Genomic DNA, 19,128 nt, shown 5'->3' with positions numbered 1-19,128 from the left:
TTGTTTTACATTTTCTATTTAATGCTGCTGTAGTTGTTCAGGTTCAGTGATCTCAGTTTGGTTACTATACAAGTACTGTGAAAGTATAAGCATTGCAGTCAAATACAAGAACAGAGATGGTGGTCAGAGCACCGAAACCTCAGAATTAAATCCTTCCTTTAAACTACACCTTGAATTATGAACCATCAGATTATGGTTCAGTAGAATGGCTTAATTACAGACCCCACATCTCGACAATAGGAAAGACAAATTGCCCACATTAAAGGTTAAATTCTTATTATCAGTAACTGTATAATAATAAAATAGGCTATTTACAGGACTAACACTTCCATAGATGTCATGCCTCCCTGATGCATGCCCTCATCAGAAATCAAAATATTTCTAAACATTATTAGTGCACTAATGTGTATTGTAAAAACAATAAAAAGGAAAATAATAATCTGCTCATTTATTATTTTGCACAGTTTCCAAGATAAATAATGGAAGGTAGTAAATTATTGTAACAGAATGGCTCCACACATTTGGAGTGAAAAGACACCTAGATCCCATTACAAGAATTCAAAAGAAAAGAACATTGAATTAAAAGATGGAACAGCAAATGATGCTTTAGTAAAATGTACATTTGTACAGCAACAACCAACCTACTTATAAATTAAACAAGTTAATCTAAAAAGCAAAATTATAAAGTCATTATATAAAGTGAATATTATATATATATATCTATATATATTGAAAGACGGAAGGTAGTGTTTTGACAGGCCAAAGCGTACACTACTGTCTCATACAATGAGAGAACAGATAGTATGACAGTTGACAGAAACCAGAAACCATTACTGCCACAAGTCTTCAGTGCGTCCAAACTTAAACACCAAGCCCCTGGAGGAAAGGATTGGGGGTTTATTTAGAGAAAAGAACTACCATAAACATTGTGTTCTATAATACTAAGGTCAAACATAAATAAAACGTAATACTTACCCAAAGAAAATGAATGCATTTTGGAAGAAAACCGCAATACCAGGATACACAACAAGTTTCTCTGTAAACATAAAAAATACCTTTATCATTCTTTACAATGTTTTGCACAGTGACGGTTCAATGTCGATGAGCTGTTTGTTTGGGGTACATAACAAGCACATGCTGGACTTACTGGGCACTACGAAGCCTCCAAACAGGATCCACATGGAAGCGATGAGAGAGCCGAACGCCAGCATGAAACCAATGAAGAGCCACACACGAGCTCCTGCAATCAGTGATACAAAGAGTTGGGAGGGATTCATTTGTGTCTGAAGGTCTCTTATTTAAACTCTATGTATGTGAGTGTATATATCTGTGTGTGTATTCTTATAGCAAGAAGTCACCAAAGAAGTCAAAAACTGGGCCCCCAGAATTAGGTAAATCATGTTACTGCAGAGGTTAAAACAATACAAACATATACAGCGAGCAATGCCGCTCAGAGCTGAACTCATCTACATCAATCTGCATTTAGAGTCAACTCCTAACTTCTAATCTCTCATACACATACCTGTCTGCCCAATGCAACCTTCACTGTAGCTGTCCCCTCTCACCTGGCCATTCGAGACAGCATTGATCCTAGATAGGTACAAAAGACAAAAGTTGAAAGAGTTAAATGTATTTAAGGAAGATTTGAACAGATAGTTCCTGAATTAAAATGAGACTGACCCCAAACCTGTATGACACATTCCCAACACAGCATGACTTACATGAGAAAAGCCACAGTAGCGATGACTCCACATGTGTGATAGGCATGATGGAATACCGCCTCATCTGGATATTTCACAGCTGCATCAATGATTATCCACCAACCAGTGAAAAACTGCAAGAACATGAATTAAGATTTAGGCGATATGCCGCCGCCTTTTCCTCTTTACAGTGATCTAAAGTTTTCAAATGTAATAGCAAAGTAGAACCTACCAGGACTCCAGCAGCTATAGATGCCATGGTGTTTCGCCTCTCTCCCCAGTCCACATTGCACTCGCAGTCTCCGCACCGGACACTGTCCAAAAACCCTGACATGGTACTGAGCTGAAAAGTGAAGGGAAAAGGAGCTGGGTTAAAAAGTAACAGACACATGCAGGGATGGAGTTGACTATTACAGCTAGGTAGCTAATTACAGTTCATGTATAATTCCTGCACCGTGAATAAATTCACTTTTCCCATCAAGAAAATATTCTAAACTCTATTCTAAAATGTTGCACAGACACTAGTTTGTGAGATGACAGATGCCAGGCACCCACTCCACGCATACAGAGTAAAGGTCTTCAAAACAAATAAAATACCAATAAAATAAAAAGTTTCAGAGAGGATTCAAGACAGACGGGGTTCATCTGACAATTGATGCAGTTGCGCAGAATAAAAACAAAATGGTGATTCAACTCAAGTTTAAAACAATTCACTAATACAGATTATTACCAAGTGCTAAAACAATAATCAACTAAAATATTGGACCCATTCCGAAATCTATCCTTGGCTTTCCCAACCGACACTAATAAATGTATTTATTTTAAAAAATGAGACCCGTTCCCAAATGGACAGTCATACCCGTTCCAAAAAGGCCCGTGGAAAAACAGACCAGTGCCGGTTCGGATCCGAAGAACCTCTCAGATCTGAGAATATAAAGAAACCCCAGACTGGGCACCGTCAATAAACGAGCAATATTGGCCAAACTATCCACAGTTACGTGTCCTTAACTGCCAATAACACATTACAAAAAACTGTTGCGTTTCGATGTGTACAACTTCAAAACTTTATAGCCTATTGTTTTATTGGTTTTTACTTTCCTAAAATAATAATTGTCTACCTCACGGTTCAGCTGTCAGAGATTCGGTCATTGCATGCATACAGACCTACCTTTAAAAGTAATCCTCAAATGAATCATCTAGTTTTTCAAAAGTATCTGATTTCACATTTTTTTGCTGGTAACGTAACAGTTACCGTTTTTGTAACCCCTTACATGTAACAGATTACATGTAATCTGTTACTCCCCAACCCTGATTGTTAGATTAAAAGGAGTAACTCTGAGCCTCCCGGGTGGCACAGTGGCCTGGGGCACTGCATCGCAGCGCTAGCTGTGCCACCAGAGACTCTGGGTTTGCGCCCAGGCTCTGTCGTCCGTGGGGCGACGCACAATTGGCCTAGCTTTGTCCGGGTTCGGCCGGTAGGGATATCCTTGTCTCAACGCGCACCAGTGACTCCTGTGGAGGGCCGGGCACAGTGCACGCTAACCAAGGTCACCAGGTGCACAGTGTTTCCTCCGACACATTGGTGTGGCTGGCTTCCGGGTTGGATGCGCGCTGTGTTAAGAAGCAGTGCGGCTTGGTTGGGTTGTGTTTTTCGGAGGGCGCATGGCTTTCGACCTTCGTCTCTCCCAAGCCCATACGGGAGTTGTAGCAATGAGAAAAGATAGTAATTACTATCAATTGGATACCACAAAATTGGGGAGAAAAAGGGGGTAAAATGTATTTAATTTAAAAAAAGAGTAACTCTGGTATGCCTAAAACATTCTTCCTCCCCTCAAATTCAACTGTCAGAGTCAGTTGGAGCGCCAGTGTGCACTGCCTAGCTAAACCTAGTAATAGCCATACCACACCAAAACTTCTCAAAAGTTTCTTAACTTACTTTTGATATTACCCTAATAAAGTTAATTCATTGCTTATAGGGAAAATGCAAACAGGTTATTATATTGCGGCATTAAATTAAGTTTTACATCTAGCCCTCTGCTTTTTCCTTTGAGTGCAAGTAACCCTATAGTAGGCCTACCCATCATTATATTATAGCAAAAACATTACAGTTGGAACTTAATTTGGCCAAAGAAAATACTCAACAGAATGAAACACACATATTGCATATTTAAAGAACTGGTTAAACCTTCAGAAACGTTTTCAACAGGCTAGGCCTATAATTGCAGCAATTACCAAAGGCGGCAAGTTCCTACCATAGGCCTACCCAACAAACGACAGAAATAGGATAATGATATTAATTTCACAACAGGTCTTCTTTGAACCTATTTTAAAAGAAATACAGAGCACAAAATAAAAACAGTATAAACTTAATTTAGAAAATTCTCAACAAAATGAAACATAACTATTTTTTTTATATTTAAATAACTGGTTTAGATATGTAAATAGGACTAAAATAATAATGACATACAATAATAAAAACGAAAAATAAATTTAAAAGTACAAAATTGCATTAAACCTGAATAGGGTCCGATTACGTTATCCTCATCTTTGTCCGCTACAATATTAAAACTTTCCCCCAAGGAGGACAATCCCCTTTTCATCTTATTTTCACTATACTCTTAATAAATTGTATTGAGTCGCAATTGGCTTACACAGATTGGAAGTTTGCGCAGTTGACATCACCTCACAAATTAAATGAGCAGAGGAAGGATCCAAATCGGGTCCAGTCAGTAAATAACGTTTACCCAGACCAGTGACGTTTATATCAGACCCGAGACAAAAATCAAAATGTAGGAGCTGCTTCCAGGTCGTATCTCGGAATATCTGGCATGTTGGACCCGTGAAGACTTCTAATAGAGACGTAGTAATGGCGTATTTTTGTAGGCATCAACTCTGCCATGGTTCGTTGCACCAAGCCTATGGAGAAAATTGGATGATAAACGCGAAACATAATGTCTGCGATAAACACAGGTTTAGGAGATCTTATGTTTTGTTCTACGAGAAATATTCATCAGCTAACGTCACTTTGTGTATTTTTAATCATTTATTAGATCAAAGGCTAAGACATTCACAAAGGGCATGTTAATTTACTGTTATTATCCCAGATAACAAAACGTATAAAATCATTTTTTTCTCATACCTTTTTTCGCCGTTTATACCAAACCCATTTTTTTGCCATTAATTTTCCCATAGGGATGCCTGAACGAACCAGAGAACTCGTTTCCTGGATTTTAGGACTACAAGGACTTCATGGGACATGTAGTCTAGCTATATTTCCAACAGCTTAAAACTGCGACAGAGGAAACGATTGTTAAATTGGCAAGGGTCTGCTATCGATCCTGGGGCCGTCCGAGGATCCCAGCTCGGTATACCCGAGCTTTCAGTGCTAAGGATTCGCCTATTTAACACCCCATGTATGCTTTTTACCCTATCCGTGTGTTAAGTCAGTTCGAGTGGAGTTAACAAAGAGCACTGTTGACGCTCTCAACCGCATAAGCTCTCAAACACGAAGAATCACCCGAACAAACGTTTTCAGGAATCACACTAATTATGATAACTTACGTGTGTATATATATATATATTATTGTTTCAAATAAATCGATACTGCGACAGTCCCATTTGTGGGTTTGATCGCAGTCCATTGTTCAAAGCATTTCCTTCCTTGAAGGATCCTTTGTGTTGGGACGCAACGCACAACTCAGTAACTCAAACTACAACATCTCAACGGCAATAACAAACACACATTAGAAATGGTAGTCACCTAATATTCAGTTAATTACCTTTTCTTTTTGGGGTTCGTTATGGAACCCCTAGACTCCGTTTATTAGCCTATACTTTGCTTCTGAGAGAGCTGAGACGCGCGCCTGCTCAGTTCACTTTCCACGCCTCTTTGATGTTGGATGCGCCAATGCCATTTTTGTAGATCGGCACAGTACTGTACTCACCATAGATTGTTCAATGTTCATCAATTCAGTAGATTAAATACCATACTTAAATAAAACGTACGTTTCAATTGCACTATTTTATAATAATAGTAAAACAATTTGAAAAGAGAATTTAGAGCTGTTACGCCAGGATAATCACTATGGGCCAGTGGGCATACAGTGTAAGCTACTGTAACCACTCACTGTCTGCATCTCTCTGGCATAGTAGAGGGGAAACCATTGGTTAGAGGATTGTTTCATGACTTTCCATTTCCACGAGACAGTCACATGAGATCACAAGTGTCATATGACTTGCTTTCTTTTCTTTTTCTACCCTTTGTAAACAAATATATGACTAGAGCATCAGAATGTATAGCATGATGATATAAGTAACGTTTCTGACAATGTTTACATTCATCTTTATTAACATGTGGTCAGTACATGGGAATGGAAGGTTAAAACAAATGCCTGATAATCATAACTTTTTGCATGCCATTTTCATAAAATACAGCTGTAGTACTTTCCCTAATGGTATACCATTGTTTACAATAATAGAATTCAGATATGGCTGAGATACTTAAGTTGCTAAAAAGCATATCAACTGTAGGAGTGCCTTGGGAGTCCAACCATTTTCACTCATGCCCTGTGACTCAGAAACGGTCTCAAAAGTAATAAACAAAGGGAGGTGTTGGTGTCATGATGTGCAATCTCATTGCAAAAAATTGTCTTTATCTCCAGTGTAGTAACTCCAGGCACAGGAGAACCTGCTCGTGACCTAGATTGCTAGAGGTGGAGGGATGAGTGGGATGAGTGATTGGGTAACAGAAGAAAGGGGAAACAGAGTGAGGGAAGTAGGACAGAGAGCTATAGTCAATAAACTGTAAAATTGAAAAAATGCTGAATCAATTTATTGCAACGCCAGTAAGATGTGGCCCTTATTGATATGTGCTGTTGGGTGTGAAGAAGACAGATCAATGCAACAGACAGGGCTGTCAATTATCATCCAGAGAACATGGCATGGTACTCCCACATTTCTTACTTATGTGTATAGACATTATATGAATGAAAAAGGTGTGTACAGCAGTAGTTATATAGGATGAGTTTTGGCTAGAATACAGCATATACATATGAAGTGGATAAAACAGTATGTACATTTTATTAAAGTGACCAGTGTTCAATGACTATGTAGATAGGGCAGCAGTTCCTAAGGTGCAGGGTAGAGTACCGGATGGAAGCCAGCTGGTACCAAATAAAATGTTATTGGTCACATACAGTACACATGGTTAGCAGATGTTATTGCGAATGTAGCGAAATGCTTGTGCTTCTAGTTCCGACAGAGCAGCAATATCTAACAATTCCACAACAACCTAATACACACAAAATTAAGTAAAGGATAAGGTACTGGGCGGAGGCTACTTAACAGTCTGATGGCCTGGAAATAGAAGCTGTTTTTCAGTCTCTCCATTCCAGCTTTGATGCACCTGAACTGTCTCCGCCCTCTAGATGGTAGCCGGGTGATATCATAATAAAAGGTAATACATTTTAAAAGTTAAAATCCAAATCTTTATGACAAGGCCCACAGAAATCCTATTGAATTAATAGGGATTCTACATGTAATTTGATGATTAAGCACGTGCATACATAGGAGGTCCAGTACTGGGAAGAAATTACATTACTTTCACCCCTGCTTATTATCAGAAAATGTCACTGTAGTGATAAACCTTCCATTAGAAGTGTTAATATCTATCACTATTAACACAGGAATAAGGTCAAAAGTAAACTGTGTGAGTTGCCAAAATAATTATATTCAACTAGGTTGAGATGCACTGTGAGGCAGTAGCATGCTAAATGTGAGATAGGTTTCTGAAAATATATGTGAAACCAATGTGTGTGACAGTATAAGTGATGTAACCTGGTAATGTTGGTTAATGTGGTTAATGTGGATATGTACTGGATAGGCAAGAGCTGCAATGCTCTGGGACACAGGTCACTGAGGTTACACCTCTAGTGTGTTCTGGTTGGCCCTCTGGATGCAGTTGAACACCTGCTCCTTGTCACTGTACATGGTAGGGTACTGCCCAGGAGGAGATACAAAAAGACAGTGGTAAGTACCATATTTCTCTGAGCTCATTGTGCCAGAAATTAGGGATAGTATAGTATCTGTGTACCACAACTGCATAATCATCATTACGCTTCTAACACACCGACAGCGTAATTGTGCAAAATAGTATGAAGCATCATCTGGATATGTATGCAACAGAAGTTCCACATTCACCTTCTGCTACCATTTCTGTCAAGCCATCTACACATACAGTGCATGTTTGACGTATGCACCACACCGAACGAACTGCCTCTGCAACGCAATGCTTCAAGGCAAACGCAGCATTTAATTGGAAATTAATGTCCTTCTGGTGTACCAAAATGCAATGATGCTGTCGGTGTGTTCGAAGCGTTATACCCTGACTATACACTGTTGGCATCGCGTGCGCGAGCATTGCAAAATAAATGTAGATATCTATATTAATAGATGTGGTCGTGGTCCTTCTGTAGCTCAGTTGGTAGAGCATGGCGCTTGTAACGCCAGGGTAGTGGGTTCGATTCCCGGGACCACCCATACGTAGAATGTACACATGACTGTAAGTCGCTTTGGATAAAAGCGTCTGCTAAATGGCATATATTATTATTATTATTATTATATTATTAATCAATTATTGCACCCACACTGCTCACGCGTGTCAACGAGCATCTGCGTTGCTAAGTGCTAAAATAGAAGTCAGTTCTATTTGTGATGCAGATCCCGCTGCAAGTCCTAACTATCCCATCTCCTCATTGGTTTATAGAAGCAGATAACCAATGAGGAGATGGCACGTGGGTATACCCACGTGGGTGATTGAAAGACGAACTGTGTTGTCAGTTGTGGTAATACTATGAAAGTTTAGATGCCAATCACTATATAAATTCAAAGAAGAAAAAGCCTGGATGGAGGAGAGATGACTAGAAATGATTCAGTTGACCATTTTATGTGTGGATTAATTGTCAGAGGACCTTGTGCATTTCTGGTAAAATAACTCAATGTTTATATCCCAAGACAAATTAGCTAGCAACAGCAAGCTAGCTAAATAGGACAAGTTAATTGGTTAGCCAATTTGCCATAACTGTTTAATGCCTTTTGGCCTGTCCCCAAATTCATATAATTGGTTCCGAGTTTGTTTTGATATTTTAACCTGCTGTCTTGATCACGTTTGTGGGGGCACAAAATCAATTTGCGCATGATGGCGGCCGGTTTAGGTACAGTGTAATACTTGACATAAAGGGAAACAAATGTACATATAACACATGACTCATCAAGTGTACTGTATTTATACTGCACTAGCAAGTTGACTTATGCGTTTTTCTTGCCCCATTCAAGTCTACTCATGTCTGGCAAGAAGTGACTGACTGATATTGCATGAAGCTCCCAATTAGAGCAGGATTGTTTTTTTTATTTTATGTATTTAACTAGGCAAGTCAGTTCAGAACAAATTCTTATTTACAATGATAGGGTTTGGCAGGGTTAGGCTAACAACGCTGGGCAAATTGTGCGCTGCCCTATAGGACTCCCAATAACGGCCAGTTGTGATACACCCTAGAGTCCAACCAGGGTCTGTATTGACACCTCTAGCGCCGATAGAGTGCCCTAGATCACTGTACCACTCGGGAGCCTCAGATCATTGGGCTGTTCCAGGTGGTTAACAGGGCTAAAATATACTGTAGCGACCCGCACAGACAGCTGTGTGTTATGTGTTAGGCTAGTAGGTGGTTATGTTGTACTTACCAGTACCCAGTGTTCGCAGGGTCCGACATGCAAATCAACCTGCTATCTGCCAAACACGGGAATGCCTGGAATGTTCTGATGCCGGGCATCCTGGCGGTTGGCGGAGTGGCGTGGAGGGGGGTTGAGCAGGGGGATGGAGCATTGGAAGTTAAGACCCGGTTTAGCCCTATCTTTCATTTATTTGGCGTGGGCTACGGCCAAACAGTAGCCTGTGTAAAGTTGGTTTAATAAACCATCAATTGATAAACTCAATCCTCTGCCTAGCTACCGTAGGTGTGAACGGGGGTTGAAAATACTTCGAGGGAATCCGAAAGTGAAGGTGGAGGTAGGGGATGATTATGGCCAAGGAGGTGCGTGTGCATGGACGTCGGAGGATCTGGCTGAGGAGATCGCCAAGGGGGTCGGATCCCAGAGGCCGCTTGACGGAGGATGTTAGAGTGATGGCGGCTGAAGCCGGCATGAGTCCTTTGTCGACCGTGTTTCGCGCTGATTCTGGTGGGCGGACCGAAGGGGTGACGTCGACGCGGCGGGACGAGGAAAACTGCATTCTCCACTATCAGAGGACACTGGCAGTTCAAGGTCCTGTGCAACGCCCCAGCTACTTTTGAGCATTTGATGGACAGCATCCCCCGACAGCAGTGTCTGGTACACCTGGAGGACATCCTGGCCCATGGCAGCTCCTTCCAGTCAGCCCTGGGGACGCTACGGCATGTGCTGGAGAGGGTGGCTGCCGCAGGTCTGATGCTCCACCCCGAGAAGTGCCACTTCATGAGGAGATAGGTGTTCTTCTTGGGTCTCCGAGTGGGGAAGGAGGGGATCAGCACCATGGAGGACAAGGTGGGGGCTGTAAGAGACTGGCCCACCCGCACCGACCAGCGTCAGCGGAAGAGCTTCCTGGGCCTGGCCTCGTACTACAGGAGGTTTGTACGGGGCTTCTCAAGCGTCGCTGCTCCCCTGAACTGCCTGCTGCCGAAGGACAAGGCTTTCACTTGGACAGTGGCGTGTGAGGAGGCGTTCAACACCCTGAAACGTGCACTGATTGAGGCCCCCGTGCTCGTCCCCCCTGACTTCACCTTGCCCTTTATCCTGGACACAGACGCGGGCAATGTGGGCATGGGTGGGGTGCTGGCCCAGGTGGGGCCAGAGGGGGACAGTGTGGTGGTGTACTTAAGCAAATAATTTGACAAACATGAGCGCCGCTACCTTGTCACCCGGCGGGAGCTCTTGGCTGTTGTGGCTTCCGTCAAACACTTCAAGTACTACCTGGGTGGCCTGCCCTTTACTGTAAGGACTGACCACTCTGCTCTCCAGTGGCTCATGTCAATCAGAGAGCCAGAGGGGCAGGTGGCACGCTGGTTGGAGAAGCTTCAGCCGTATGACTTCGCAGTGGTGCACAGGGCAGGGGCACTCCACTCCAACGCCATGTCCGTCGGCCCTGTACTGCAGACGGCTGCCGCCACTGTGAGCGGAGAGAGGGACAGGAGAGAGAGCTGTGTGCAGAGGGGGTCTGTGCCACAGTGTGTCGGGCGAGCGGGCCTGTCTGCTGTGAGCTGCAGACTGTCGACGTGGCTGAATGGGGGCAGCAGCAGGGACGGGACACAGACCTACAGCCAGTTCTACAGTGGGTAGAGGCGCAGGTGAGGCCACCATGGGAAGAGATGACAGCGCTCTCACTCGCGACCAAAGGTTTGTGGTCAAAGTTTGAGAGACTGCAGCTGGCTGATGGCGTGCTACAGCGGGCATGGAAGGAGTCAGCTACGGGAGAGGAGAGGTGGCAGGTGGTGGTCCCATAAGCATTGCGGGAACCTGTGCTCCAGAGTACTCATGGGGGGGTGGGGACCGGACACTTTGGGGTCACAAAAACACTCCGCCGCCACCGTCAGGACTTTTACTGGGGACAGCACAAGAGGGATGTGGAGGACTTTTGTCACCGCTGTGACAACTGCACAACGAGAAAGGGCCCCCCAGGCCGCTCTCATGCTCAGCTCCAACAGTTCCCAGTGGGGGCTCCCATGGAGAGGGTGGGAGTGGATGTAGTTGGTCCGTTCTTCACCACAGACAGTGTAAACCGCTGGGTGCTCACGGCCATGGACTATTTCACAAAATGGCCCGAGGCCTATACTCTGCCTGACCAGGAGGCAGAGACCATCGTTGACGCCCTGACAGCGGGGATGTTCAGCAGGTTTGGAGCTGCAGAGTCCATCCACAGCGACCAAGGCAGAAACTTTGAGTCACGTGTGTTTGCCACCATGTGTGAGAGGCTGGGTATGCACAAGACCCGCACTACTCCTCTCCATCCTCAAAGTGATGGCCTTGTGGAGCGCTTGGACAGCAGCTGGCAGTCGCCTCGTCCAAACACCAGCGTGACTGGGACAAGCACCTGCCTATGGTCTTCATGGCATGCCGCTCCGCTGTCCAAGACTCCACCTCCTGCACGCCTGCCCTCCTCATGCTGGGGAGAGATCCGCTCCCCTACGGAGATGGCGTTTGGTCGGCCCCTGGATAGACCTCATGTTCCCCCGGGGCCGGAGTATGCCCGGAGACTCCAGGACCGCCCGGAGACAGCCCACACCTTCGCCAGAGAGCAGCTGGTGAATGCAGGTGAGGCAGAAGAGGAACTATGACGTGCACACCCGGGAAAGGCACTTTGTGGCTGGGGAGCTGGTCTGGGTCTACAGCCCCCTAAGGAAAAAAGGCAGATGCCACAAGTTGGACAGTCACTGGGTGGGAGCCTGCAGTGTCCTGGAGAGGGTATGGGAGGTTGTTTACCGGGTGCAGCTTCCTCCCAGGGGGAGAAAGTTGACACTGCACCGGGACAGGTTAGCCCCATACAGAGGGGAATCTTCTCCCCAAACCCCAGGAACCCCCACAATTCCCCTCTCTGGGGATGACATTGTCCAGGCACCCACCCCCAGGTGCCGCAGACAAGGCTCCAGACAGCCCACTCCCCCTGTGTCAACGCGTGGTTCCCCAGAGCCACGGATTGTAATACCCGTTCCCGCTTCCTTGTCCCCCATATCCCTGCCTTCATCCCCTGGTTCCCAGAGGGGCACTCTGCGACCATCACGGCCACGCAGGCAAAGGAAACCTCCGGGTCGCTTCAGAGACCTAGTTTGTTCCCTCGGGGACGAGGGACTTTGTGGTGGGGGGTGGGCTGTGTAGCGACCCGCACAGACAGCTGTGTGTTATGTGTTAGGCTAGTAGGTGGTTGTGTTGTACTTACCAGTACCCAGTGTTCGCAGGGTCCGACATTGCCAATCAACCTGCTATCTGCCAATCACGGGAATGCCTGGAATGTTCTGATGCCAGGCATCCTGGTGCTTGGCAGAGTGGCGTGGAGGGGGGTTGGGCAGGGGGATGGAGCATTGGAAGTTAAGACCCGGTTTAGCCTTTGTTCTCTCTCTTACGTCTGGGCTTCACAAGAGAAGGTCACGATTGGTTTGTGGGTTATCTTTCATTTATTTGGCGTGGGCTACGGCCAAACAGTAGCCTGTGTAAAGTTGGTTTAATAAACCGACATTTCGCAAACTCATTAAAATATGTATATGTCATTGCAGTGCAGTTATTCAATTTTCGCTCCATTTGACAGTTACATTATTTACTTACCGTCACATCGTATTTCTTGCTGGCAGCTCCAACTTTATTACTGAGAACTCAACATGATCCAGCTATAAAATTATGTAAATATGACATATCCGAAGCTTGATGGCACCAGCTCTAGAATTTCCATTACAAAAGAATAAAGGAAAATCCCAACTAACCTCCGTGTGTAAACTGCGTTTGAGTGCTAGTCGGAACTACAGTACTCAAATGTCCGATTTGTTAACTGGTTTAACGCGACACGTGTATATCTACAACCGGACATTTAGCAAGTCGGACATTTCCGAATGTCCCAGTTCCGACTACTATGTAAACACAAAATGTGTATTTAACTAGGCAAGTCCGTTAAGAACAAATTCTTATTTACAAAGACAACCCACTGTTCCTAGGATAACTTCCTTGTTCAGATTTTTAACTTGTCATCTCGGGGATTTGATCTAGCAACCTTTCTAACCTCTAGGCTACCTGCTGCCCTGCTTATGCTGAGGCTAAATAAAGGTTGAATAAAAATAAATACATCAAAATGGTACATGTATGCTGTTTTCTCGCGAGACATTTTCTCGTTGTGTTTAGTACGCTCCATATGTTTTATACAGTCTACTGATCTATACTGCCATATGGTTTGCTTGCCAGTAAACATAGCCAAAATAATGTTTTACTGCAACTCCAGTGTATTGAAGGTTTACAAAATCACCTGTTCAAGCTCACTTCGCCGTCCTGTGGAAAGAGCGTAGACTATGCGCAGTGCATGTAGCAAACTGACCCTCGTGAACAAGCGGAACTTTTTAAACTGGGTGGAATTTTCCACAGCGACACTCGATGACGTAGAGATTTTGTGTGGCTAGTTGTTTGGTCAAGCAACAGACAGATTTATTTCAGCCTTTGATACTTAGCTAGCTAGTTTAAAACTCGACGTTTTCATCTACATTGAATTCTATATGTAACCATTTGCTAGGTTTCTCTACGAACATTGCATTGAATCATTTAAATGTTATCTCGAAATTGATTGAATTTCATTACATAATCTAGTTTACGAGCAGAATCGGATTCCTAGCGCCGAGTCGACTGAATTCAACGTAAATTACGGTAAGTCGCATGCGGGTAAATTATAATTAGACTATGAAATACTGTAAAGACCATACAGGTAATTATTTGATAAAACGTTATATCCTGTCCAACCACATTCAGAAATGGACATAATATGAAGTTTACAACAACGTATAGCTAACTACTAGGAAGACAACAGCTACAGTTGTAAGTTACAGTATCTATAGCTAACGTTAGTTCTTCCAATATGGAATGTTCAACAGTTGTTCTAACTAATCCTACTCCCAACAGTTGTCAGTATAGTTATTCAATTTTGTCGGAGGTATCAAATCATTGTTATGCAATTTCAGGCAAACCCTATTTAAAAACATTGATGAGAAGTTACACAAGACGCATGTTTATGGTAATTAACGTTAGATGTCTAACAATTGTACACACTTGTTTAATAGGATAACTCCTTCCAATAACATGAATTTGATAGTCATTTGCTTTTATTTTATGTTTTTATTATAGATGCACACCAAGAAGACCGACGGGAAGGATTCACATGTTCAAATGGCCCAGGCCCCTCTGACTGAAGGGTTAAGTTTGATCTTTGATCAGGATGCCCAATCCAGCTCTTCCCGTTCTCGTCACCCATCTAGAAGTAGTCATACCAGTAGCCAGTCCTCTGGCTCGAGACGACAACTTAAGCGAAATAATGCTCGTAGGGGACGTCACAGGTCCTCCACCAGTTCTTCGTCCTCCAGATCATCCCACTCATCCAACAGCAGCCCTCGGACCCGTCCCAGGTCCCGGTCACACCCGCGCTGCCACAGAGCCTCCTCCAGCTCACGCTGCTGCCGTCAACATCAACAGGCACATGGACATAGGCGCCACCGCTCACCATCACGCTGTTACAGGGCCCACTCGCGCTCCTACAGCCCTTCCTCTTCCCCAGACAGGCCAAACCGCCACAGTTCCCGCTCCAGGTCAGGCTGGAGCAGGGTTCATAGGGGGTTTGTGGGCAGGGACAAGTGCAGGTTTTCTGGATCACCCAACAGAAGCCACAAGACCTACACGAGCCGCTCCACATCTTCAGGACGCTCATTTGTCAGCCTCCGTATAGAAAGTAAGGCTTATGTTTATACACTGCTCAAAAAAATAAAGGGTACACTAAAATAACACATCCTAGATCTGAATGAATGAAATATTCTTATTAAATACTTTTTTCTTTACATAGTTGAATGTGCTGACAACAAAATCGCACAAAAATTATCAATGGAAATTACATTTATCAACCCATGGCTTTCTGGACTTGGAGTCACACTCAAAATTAAAGTGGAAAACCACACTACAGGCTGATCCAACTTTGATGTAATGTCCTTAAAACAAGTCAAAATGAGGCTAAGTAGTGTGTGTGGCCTCCACGTGCCTGTATGACCTCCCTACAATGCCTGGGCATGCTCCTGATGAGGTGGCGGATGGTCTCCTGAAGGATCTCCTCCCAGACCTGGACTAAAGCATCCGCCAACTCCTGGACAGTCTTGTGGTGCAACGTGGCGTTGGTGGATGGAGCGAGACATGATGTCCCAGATGTGCTCAATTGGATTCAGGTCTGGGGAACAGGCGGGCCAGTTCATAGCATCAATGCCTTCCTCTTGCAGGAACTGCTGACACACTCCAGCCACATGAGGTCTAGCATTGTCTTGCATTAGGAGGAACCCAGGGCCACCCACACCAGCATATGGTCTCCCAAGGGGTCTGAGGATCTCATCTCGGTACCTAATGGCAGTCAGGCTACCTCTGGCGAGCACATGGAGGGCTGTGCAGCCCCCCAAAGAAATGCCACCCCACACCATGACTGACCCACCGCCAAACCGGTCATGCTGGAGGATGTTTCAGGCAGCAGAATGTTCTCCACGGCGTCTCCAGACTGTCACATGTGCTCAGTGTGAACCTGCTTTCATCTATGAAAAGCACAGGGCGCCAGTGACGAATTTGCCAATCTTGGTGTTCTCTGGCAAATGCCAAACGTCCTGCACGGTGTTGGGCTGTAAGCACAACCCCCACCTGTGGACGTCGGGCCCTCATACCACCCCCATGGAGTCTGTTTCTGACCATTTGAGCAGACACATGCACATTTGTGGCCTGCTGGAGGTCATTTTGCAGGGCTCTGGAAGTGCTCCTCCTTGCACAAAGGCGGAGGTAGTGGTCCTGCTGCTGGGTTATTGCCCTCCTACGGCCTCCTCCACGTCTCCTGATGTGCTGGCCTAATAATAATAATAATATAATAATAATATATGCCATTTAGCAGACGCTTTTATCCAAAGCGACTTACAGTCATGTGTGCATACATTCTACGTATGGGTGGTCCCGGGGATCGAACCCACTACCCTGGCGTTACAAGCGCCATGCTCTACCAACTGAGCTACAGAAGGACCACAGAAGGCCTGTCTCCTGGTAGCGCCTGGACACTACGCTGACAGACACAGCAAACCTTCTTGCCACATCTCGCATTGATGTGCCATCCTGGATGAGCTGCACTACCTGAGCCAGTTGTGTGGGCTGTAGACTCCGTCTCATGCTACCACTAGAGTGAAAGCACCGCCAGCATTCAAAAGTGACCAAAACATCAGCCAGGAAGCATAGGAACTGAGAACTGGTCTGTGGTCCCACCTGCAGAACCACTCCTTTATTGGGGGTGTCTTGCTAAACAATTTCCACCTGTTGTCTATTCCATTTGCACAACAGCATGTGGAATGTATTGTCAATCAGTGTTGCTTCCTAAATGGGCAGTTTGATTTCACAGAATTGTAATTGACTTCGAGTTACATTGTGTTGTTTAAGTGTTCCCTTTATTTTTTGAGCAGTGTGTAATATATATATATATTTTTTTTTTTGCTAAAACTTAGACTTATAATCAGCAGTAGACCTCTTTGTGTTGATGTAAATATGTCCTGTTTTCTTTCCTCAGAAAAGGGGGAACTCAGGACTACGAATGCCACCCAGGCACTGGGGATGGAGCAACTGGACCTTCCTGAAAGTGTGACGCCCATCCTGGAGGAGCAGCAACTGAAAACCGGACGAGCCACACCAGAACCAGAGGAACGGGTGAGACCAGAGCCACTCCCTCAAAAGAGTCTATCACAGGTGGGTGTTCAGGGAGATTTGATCATGTTGAACATACCGTCTATGAACATGACACACACAGAAGAAGCCTAGCAATTGAAATTGCTCAAAGTTCAGTTGTTGACGTCATAACCGCACCACCTAGGCCATTTTAAAACACAGTCTGGAGATCTTTCCCTACCATGTAGTCTGAACTTCAGGACTTCTGATTCTGTCTTCTGTGAAACTGCTTGTCTGTTAACCTTGCACCTGTCAGAGAACACACTTGCTCTGTTTGTATTTATTCCTGTTTTTGTAGATCTCATGAGTTGTCTTCTCTCCACGGCCCCTCGGATTAGGAGAATAAGAGGGCAGTCATGTGACTTGGGTGATGTCATTGCGTTTGCGTGAAAAGGTTATCTGATTAATCTTATCATGCTCACAATGCCAATGCAAGTCCAGTAGCAGGAATGGATTGTTTTGTCCAGCAATGGTACACTTAAATTATCTCACTGACTTCATGGTTTACCAATTCAGTTTGTAATGTCCCAATTCCTCAACAATGCTATTTTCTCACACAGATGGATAGATACAATTAAAACATACTGACAATACTCCACATTTATAGAAATAAATTTTTAGAACTCTGAATATGTGTGTTTACTTACAGTTGAAATGGGAACATTGTTATTTAGCAGAGTCTCCCTCCTACTCTCTGAAGAAGTGCAGGCGTTTGGACTGCATTATTGTGACTATTCCTGACGAGAACTTTAAACAGATGGCCAACTCCCTCCGTCCGTATGCCAAAGATAAGTTGGTAATACACAAGTGGTGATCTGAATGGTGTTTGGAAAACTGCACCATCATGCCACTCAAAGGATTTTTCTTTCTATAGTGTTTTGTTTGTTAAAGCTACCCTTGTAAAAATCACATAATGAACAGATGCCTAGCTTTGACATCAATGAAGCAAGGGGTGCATGGGAACTGCAGTTTGTTGAAACTATAGACAAGTGAGCTATTGCTCATCTAGGAGAATGTATTTGTGTTGATGGGAAGACCTGAAATCAGCTGATCTGATTTTTACTCGACTGTTTTCTCTTTGCAGCAGAACAGTGACATAGAGCCTGAGGATGCACCAAGCCCTAATATATCTCCCAAGAAAAAGATGATCTCATTCAGTATTCATGTAAGTGATGCAAGTATTTAGTATAGCAGAAAACATGTATTTGACCATGCCTAGAATTTTCATTGAATTATTTGGGCGCCACACTTAAATTCTATTTGATTCTGTGTTTCTCTTTCATTTGTTCACACAGAATTCAGTGGCCAAGGCCACAGCCATTGTTGCTTCCACCACATCAAAGGTAGCACACAGAGTGGAGAACTACACAGCGAGCAGGAACCCCTTTGGTCACTGGGTCCCAGTCAGAAAAACGGTCCAATCCTCCTTTTCTCGCACTTTGCTCAAACACTAACTTGCCACATCACGCTAATGTGTCAAGAGTACATGGACAATGTAAATACTGTATCATTTCTACAGGGGAGGTTTTGGTGAGCTGATCTTATGGTAGATGATTTCTTTCAGATTTGAGTTAAGTGGGAAGAACATAATATTTCAGATGGGGTTACTTTTTTGGTGTCTAATGCTGGTTAGTGATTCAATAAAGACACTTGAAATGAAATTCCTTGTTCATTGACTTTACTGTGTCTTTAAATGCATTTCATGCGATTCAACTAATTTTGCTGTGGGGTGGTGAGAACTTGGCAGTTTTAAAGATAATTCCCTGCAGTTCTACAGTCGTGGCCAAATGTTTTAAGAATGACACAAATATTAATTGTCAGTCTGCTGTCAGTTTGTATAATGGCAATTTGAATATACTCCCGAATGTTATGAAGTGATCAGATGAATTGCAATTAATTGCAAAGTCCCTCTATGCCATGCAAATGAACTGAA

At 44.1% G+C, this 19,128-nt stretch overlaps 2 protein-coding genes across 12 annotated transcripts; one reads left to right on the top strand and one right to left on the bottom strand.

Moving 5' to 3' along the window:
* LOC124046377 (transmembrane protein 50A-like) lies at positions 1 to 5,638 on the bottom strand. 4 transcript variants are annotated; one of them, XM_046366695.1, is made up of 7 exons: positions 5,480 to 5,638; positions 1,933 to 2,043; positions 1,722 to 1,834; positions 1,523 to 1,590; positions 1,148 to 1,240; positions 976 to 1,036; positions 1 to 876 (listed from the first exon to the last, which is right to left on the bottom strand). In XM_046366695.1, the coding sequence occupies exons 2-7, from the start codon at positions 2,032 to 2,034 to the stop codon at positions 831 to 833; spliced, it is 483 nt and encodes a 160-aa protein (XP_046222651.1). In that variant the 5' UTR covers positions 2,035 to 2,043; positions 5,480 to 5,638; the 3' UTR covers positions 1 to 830. The 4 variants fall into 4 exon arrangements, with proteins under 4 accessions (XP_046222651.1, XP_046222652.1, XP_046222649.1 ...); XM_046366696.1 differs by having other exon boundaries at positions 5,461 to 5,578; XM_046366693.1 differs by lacking the exon at positions 5,480 to 5,638 and adding an exon at positions 4,840 to 4,893.
* An 8,196-nt stretch (positions 5,639 to 13,834) lies between these two features.
* Positions 13,835 to 18,856, top strand: rsrp1 (arginine/serine-rich protein 1). Of its 8 annotated transcripts, XM_046366691.1 has the most exons (5): positions 13,842 to 14,123; positions 14,598 to 15,195; positions 17,041 to 17,216; positions 18,280 to 18,360; positions 18,491 to 18,856. In XM_046366691.1, exons 2-5 carry the CDS (start codon positions 14,598 to 14,600, stop codon positions 18,647 to 18,649), a joined length of 1,014 nt encoding a protein of 337 aa, XP_046222647.1. In that variant the 5' UTR covers positions 13,842 to 14,123; the 3' UTR covers positions 18,650 to 18,856. The 8 variants fall into 8 exon arrangements, 2 of the variants coding, with proteins under 2 accessions (XP_046222648.1, XP_046222647.1); XM_046366692.1 differs by lacking the exon at positions 18,491 to 18,856 and having other exon boundaries at positions 13,835 to 14,123; positions 17,845 to 18,358; XR_006841001.1 differs by lacking the exon at positions 18,491 to 18,856 and having other exon boundaries at positions 13,840 to 14,123; positions 17,041 to 17,589; positions 17,873 to 18,358.
* The last annotated feature ends 272 nt before the right edge of the window (positions 18,857 to 19,128 follow it).

This window comes from Oncorhynchus gorbuscha, linkage group LG10 (genome assembly GCF_021184085.1).
Source record: "Oncorhynchus gorbuscha isolate QuinsamMale2020 ecotype Even-year linkage group LG10, OgorEven_v1.0, whole genome shotgun sequence".
NCBI classification, from domain to species: domain Eukaryota; kingdom Metazoa; phylum Chordata; class Actinopteri; order Salmoniformes; family Salmonidae; genus Oncorhynchus; species Oncorhynchus gorbuscha.
The sequence above is the reverse complement of the archived record's forward strand: the minus strand, read 5'-3'. Positions and strand labels throughout refer to the sequence as shown.

Bases quoted from the DNA above. Each gene is read 5' to 3' on its own strand.
- rsrp1 (XM_046366691.1), top strand. From the start codon at position 14,598: ATGCACACCAAGAAGACCGACGGGAAGGATTCACATGTTCAAATGGCC. The intron at 15,196-17,040 runs GTAAGGCTTATG...TTCTTTCCTCAG, and splicing joins TGTCAGCCTCCGTATAGAAA to AAAAGGGGGAACTCAGGACT. The intron at 18,361-18,490 runs GTAAGTGATGCA...TTGTTCACACAG, and splicing joins TGATCTCATTCAGTATTCAT to AATTCAGTGGCCAAGGCCAC.
- LOC124046377 (XM_046366693.1), bottom strand. From the start codon at position 4,890: ATGGGAAAATTAATGGCAAAAAAATGGGTTTGGTATAAACGGCGAAAA. The intron at 1,835-1,932 runs GTAGGTTCTACT...ATGTTCTTGCAG, and splicing joins CTATAGCTGCTGGAGTCCTG to TTTTTCACTGGTTGGTGGAT. The intron at 1,241-1,522 runs GTATGTGTATGA...CACTGATTGCAG, and splicing joins AGGTTGCATTGGGCAGACAG to GAGCTCGTGTGTGGCTCTTC.